The sequence below is a fragment of the Apaloderma vittatum genome, unplaced genomic scaffold (assembly GCF_000703405.1).
Source record: "Apaloderma vittatum isolate BGI_N311 unplaced genomic scaffold, ASM70340v1 scaffold31710, whole genome shotgun sequence".
Taxonomy (NCBI): Eukaryota; Metazoa; Chordata; class Aves; order Trogoniformes; family Trogonidae; genus Apaloderma; species Apaloderma vittatum.
Genome location: NW_009694487.1, coordinates 1 through 4,503, shown reverse-complemented (window position 1 = coordinate 4,503; position 4,503 = coordinate 1). Strand labels below are relative to the sequence as shown.

Below are 4,503 nucleotides of genomic sequence, written 5' to 3'. Positions count from 1 at the left end.
TGTATTTAGGGGTCCTAGGACAGGCAGAGGGGGGAGGAAGGGGGGGTACAAGGCAGGGCACTGCTCAGGGTGGAGTGTGGGGGGGTCACACAGTGTCCTGGACTAATGGGTCCATCCCCTTCCTAAGGGCCTGCATGGCCCCTGCTCTGTCTGTCCCAGCCCCTGTGTCAATTAGCTGTTGTTAAATGAAGTCAGTTCCATTAAAAATAAACCCAGTGCCTTTTCAGTTCCCAGTGTCGTGTCCTGATGGATTGGCTCACTTCGCTAGCAGAGCTGTCCCCTGAGCCACCTTTGGGCAATGCTCTGGGCTTGGGGAGCAAGATGTGCCCAGCAGTTGGGCATCTTTAGGCCCTGGGTGAATCAAGGGGGGGTGTGGGTGTGTGTATCTGTGTGTGTGATGCCCCAGCCGGCTGCAGTAGCAGGAAGGACTCAGTGCCCTCAGGGATAGCCACAGCCACCTCCACCCAGGTGCCCACCAGGATTTCCCACTGGCAGAGCCCCTTGATCCCTGGGACCCGGAGATGCTCTCAGCTCCAGTTCCTACCCTCAGCAGCTACCCTCGGGTGTTTTTGAGGGAGCTGGACTGTAAGTGAGTCTATTGGGCCATGCTTTTGCTCCCAGGCTCACTGGCTTGTGCTCCAATGGACATCATCAGCACCATTGCCCAGCCATGCTCCTCCCATGAAAATGAAGCAAATAGTATTTCTGTAGACCCCTCTTAAGATAGCTGTGAAGATGTGATGTATCTGTATGTGGTGGGTGGCGCTAAGACTGCAGGCAGATGAGTGGGCCTCCCATGGAGGGGGAATGCCCTCATTCCACCCTGTCCTAATAAAAAACATTTGGCTATTTGGGGAACTGGGGTGACCTTCCTTCCAGCCCTGCTCCTGGGTGCCTACAGACTCCTGATCCACATTGGATGTAGCTGGAACACATTCCCAGGTCCAGCACAGCCCCTGAGGCCTTTCAGGTACAACTGGCATTGGTAGACCCCAGGTGTGGTGCACAGAATGGCCCATGGACGTCCCAGAGGAGGGTGTCACAAGAAAAGGCCCAACGAAGCCCCTGCACTGCAATGAGAAACTCTGAAGACACCAAAATTCACTCAAGAGGCTCTTGCAGGTGTAGAGACATGGAGGGTCCTGGTGTGCATCAGAAGGGTCAGACAGACCTCCAGGGAGTACTGCTTCCCACAGGAGCTGCAGCTCCAGAGCCTGGAGGCTACAGCACAGATCCAAGTCCCACTCCATCCCTTCTCCTTGCTGCTGGAGAAGATGGGTGTCCTGGCGTGGGGGGAGAGCTCTGAGACAGCATGGGACAGGCAGGGAGCTGAGCACAAGATGACACAATTTGGCAGGTGCTTTCCAGGCTACTTTAATAACAAATGAACAACATGCGGCCAGACCTCCTGGTCCCAAGGAATCATTCATAGACAGCCGGTGACCCTGCGGCTGCTTCCCCACGGCCCTGCACTTCCCAAAGCCTGCAGGCTCTCCCCTCTGTAAAAAAGCAGCTCCCACCAGCCCACAGAACATCTCCCATTCACTGGGACAGTCTCCCGTGTCTGGTCTCCTCCCCACCTGAGGCTGTTGCTCAGGAACCAGGCACATCAGCAGAGGAGAGGGGCCCCAGGGAGCCCTGGCAGTCCCCAACATCCCCTCCACCTCTCCCAGGCAACACTGGCAGCGTCTCCAACTCCCAAGACCTGCACCAGGCCCCTCCACCGCAACACAAAACCAACTTAAAAAGAAGCCAAAACTGGGCAGGTGAACTTAAACCCACATCCCGAAACAACGGAACTGTCTCCAAAGGCCGGCCCAGGACAGTGCAGCCATCACCGACCTGGTCAGCAGCTCTGTCCTCCAGAGCTGGCCCTCAAAAACCAAACCCAAACGAACTCAAAGCAAAGCTGGAACAGGACCAGGTCCCCAGCGGGGCTCGCACACCACTCCCGCAGCACCGAGGCTTGCGGCTCAGGTTCAGCTCATGGTCCAGGTAGAACGGTCGCCCTACGTCGGCCGGCATCCTGCGATGGAGAGGGAAGAGTCAGGATCTGTGTGGTGCTGCAGGGATCGGGACCCCAAACCCCCCTCCCCTTGTGTCCTCTGCTTCCCACTGGGAATCGCCCCTGGAGCTCAGAACCACTGGGGCCACATCTGGCAGGAGGAGTGACTGTTTCAGCCCTGCCAGGCTGAACACCAGAAGCATCCACAGCTCCACGTTCCCAGACACTCAAAGATTTTGGGAAAGGCTGGAGAGGCGGGGGGGAGATTCAGCACCGACGCCGTGCGAGGACTCACCCAGCATCCGGAGAACCTGCAGCGCCAGCACGACCTTCGCCTCCTCGTGCCCGCTCCTGCCTAGTCCGGCTGGCCGGACCCACGTGAAGCCGCTGAACGGCACAGGGCACCCAGGGATCACCACCCGGCACCAGAACCGCAGCCACCCGTTGGGGTTTGCTTGGATGCACCTGGTGACAAACAGGGGGGTCCCCAGGTGCCGCCTCCGACAAAGGGTGTTCAGGTGGTCCAGAATATCATGCAGCACCGGAGATAGGGGCGGCTGCTTAGGGAGCCCCAGGCACTTGTCCTCTTGCATGTGGCTGGGTGATGGCTTCTCGTACGACTGCAGCTTCTGTTTCAGATCGGGCTTCAGCCAGTCCACCCTTATCTCCAACCCACCCAGTCTCACGTTCCCTAGAAGAGATCGGCAGCAGCTGGCAGGAGATGCTCACCCACCAGCCCTACAGCATCACCCCATCCCGCTCTGTCCCCTAGAAACTCTCAGGAAGCAGCTGCCTGAAGATGTCCAGCAGTCCCCTTTACCCCCCCACCAGTAGGTCTGCAGAAGGACTGCTGGAGATCAGCCCCACTGAAGGACAGCCAGTAGTTTCCCAGAGAGAGAGAGAACGTGAAATATCTCAAAGCTGAAGTCACCTCAGCAGCTGAGTCTGGAGGTGGGATCAGTCCTTTCTTAGAGACACGCAGAATCACAGAATCATTAAGGCTGGAAAAGACCTCAAGCCCAACCATCAACCCAACATCACCACGACCACTAAATCACGTCTCAAAGTGACACATCTACATGTTTTTTCAACAACTCCAGGGATGGCAATTCCACTACTTCCCTGTACAGCCTGTTTGAATGTTTTATCACTCTTTCATGGAAGAATTTTTTCCTAATATTCAATCTAAACATCCCCTGGTGCAATTTGAGGCCATTTCAGGGAAGACAGGAAGACAAACCCAACCAGCATCCCACAGCACCTCCCACTCACCTTCCATCAGGATTTTCTTGGCCATGGCAGCAGCCTGGTGCGAGTTGTACTTCAGCACAGCGAGCTGGGCCCGTTTCTGACGGGGGCTGGCATACAGGGTGACACTGAGGACCCCCTCCGTGACTCGCCGCAGCATGGCCTCCAGCTCCCATCGCCTCATCGAGGTGGCCAGGCCATCCACGCTCAGCTCGCACTTTTCCGTGCTCTTGCACACCACGATGGCGCAGCCCCGTCGCACCTCGAAGTTGTTGAAGGCAGCGATGGCGTCCTTGGCACTGCGCCGGTTGCTGTACTTGGCATAGGCGAAACCCCGGTTGAGGCCACTGAAAGTCATCATGAGGCGAAACTCATAGAGCTTTCCCACGCTCTGGCAGAGCGGGATCAACACGTTCTCGTAGACATCCTGTGGCATGAACCCCTCTGGGCCAGCCGGCGGAGGGTCGCCCACCCAGCCTGCAGATGCAGAGTAAGACCCACCTCGTCTCTGTGCCTGGCAGCCACCCAGCACGCCACGCTCCCAGGGCACCAAAGCACTGAGATGGTCTTCTCACGTACCTGGGGGAGGGCCACCATATCGCCTCTGCCCGTTGATCTGCACCAGGTCGATGCCCGATTCTTTTGCCCAAGCAAGCAGAGCCCTCTTGTTGGCCTGGTTGATACTGTCGGTCCATGTCTGAGGAGGGACGTGACATTGGCACTTGTCTGAGCAGAGTTTCCAGCCTCCCAACTGAGGGTATTTTAACCTCAAGCCAGCACATGGGAGAGCAAATGTTGAACCCCTCAGGAAACCTGAGGAGCCTCTCAACACTGCACATCCAAAGGACTGGAAGTTTGAGTAGATCTCTAGTAGAAACCCCTTCCAACCCTTGACATTCTATGATTCTATGACTACCCTGCCCACTGTCCAGGTTGGCTTCACATGACCAGATCCAGCAACTCTGCCAGAGTGCGAGGACACCAACAGTTGCCCTGCGGTGCCTGCAGGGGGTCTGAAAGCCAAGACACAGGCAGCAGCTGATTGGTGCTGCAGGAGGGAGCTGGAGCACAGAACCAAGGTGACCCATCACATCAGGAGATCCCAGGCAAGCTGGGACCCCAAGACAGTTAACCCTCTTCTACCAGCATCTCCTCAGGCTTCTAAGGACATCAAGGAGGATCTGGAGACACCATCCATGTGGCAACACCATCAAGTTTCAGCTCATTAAGTAATGTGAAGTCTCATTAGG

The 4,503-nt window shown here is 56.8% G+C and overlaps 2 protein-coding genes across 2 annotated transcripts in view; one reads left to right on the top strand and one right to left on the bottom strand.

Annotated features, from left to right (window-relative positions):
* Positions 1-189, top strand: part of WDR55 (WD repeat domain 55) — a gene marked incomplete at its 5' end in the record, with an annotated part of 1,639 nt that extends 1,450 nt beyond the window's left edge. Inside the window, one exon of the mRNA XM_009867755.1 lies at positions 158-189. Within this exon, the coding sequence (XP_009866057.1) occupies positions 158-189 (32 nt within the window). The remainder of the gene's footprint in view (positions 1-157) is intronic.
* Positions 190-2,232: 2,043 nt separating this feature from the next.
* On the bottom strand, positions 2,233-3,950 carry DND1 (DND microRNA-mediated repression inhibitor 1; the record flags this gene model as incomplete). The annotated part of the gene is made up of 3 exons (XM_009867744.1): positions 2,233-2,696; positions 3,278-3,730; positions 3,833-3,950. Coding segments are annotated over 3 exons (1,035 nt in total), but the record flags the coding sequence as incomplete, so codon positions are not given.
* Positions 3,951-4,503: the final 553 nt, after the last annotated feature.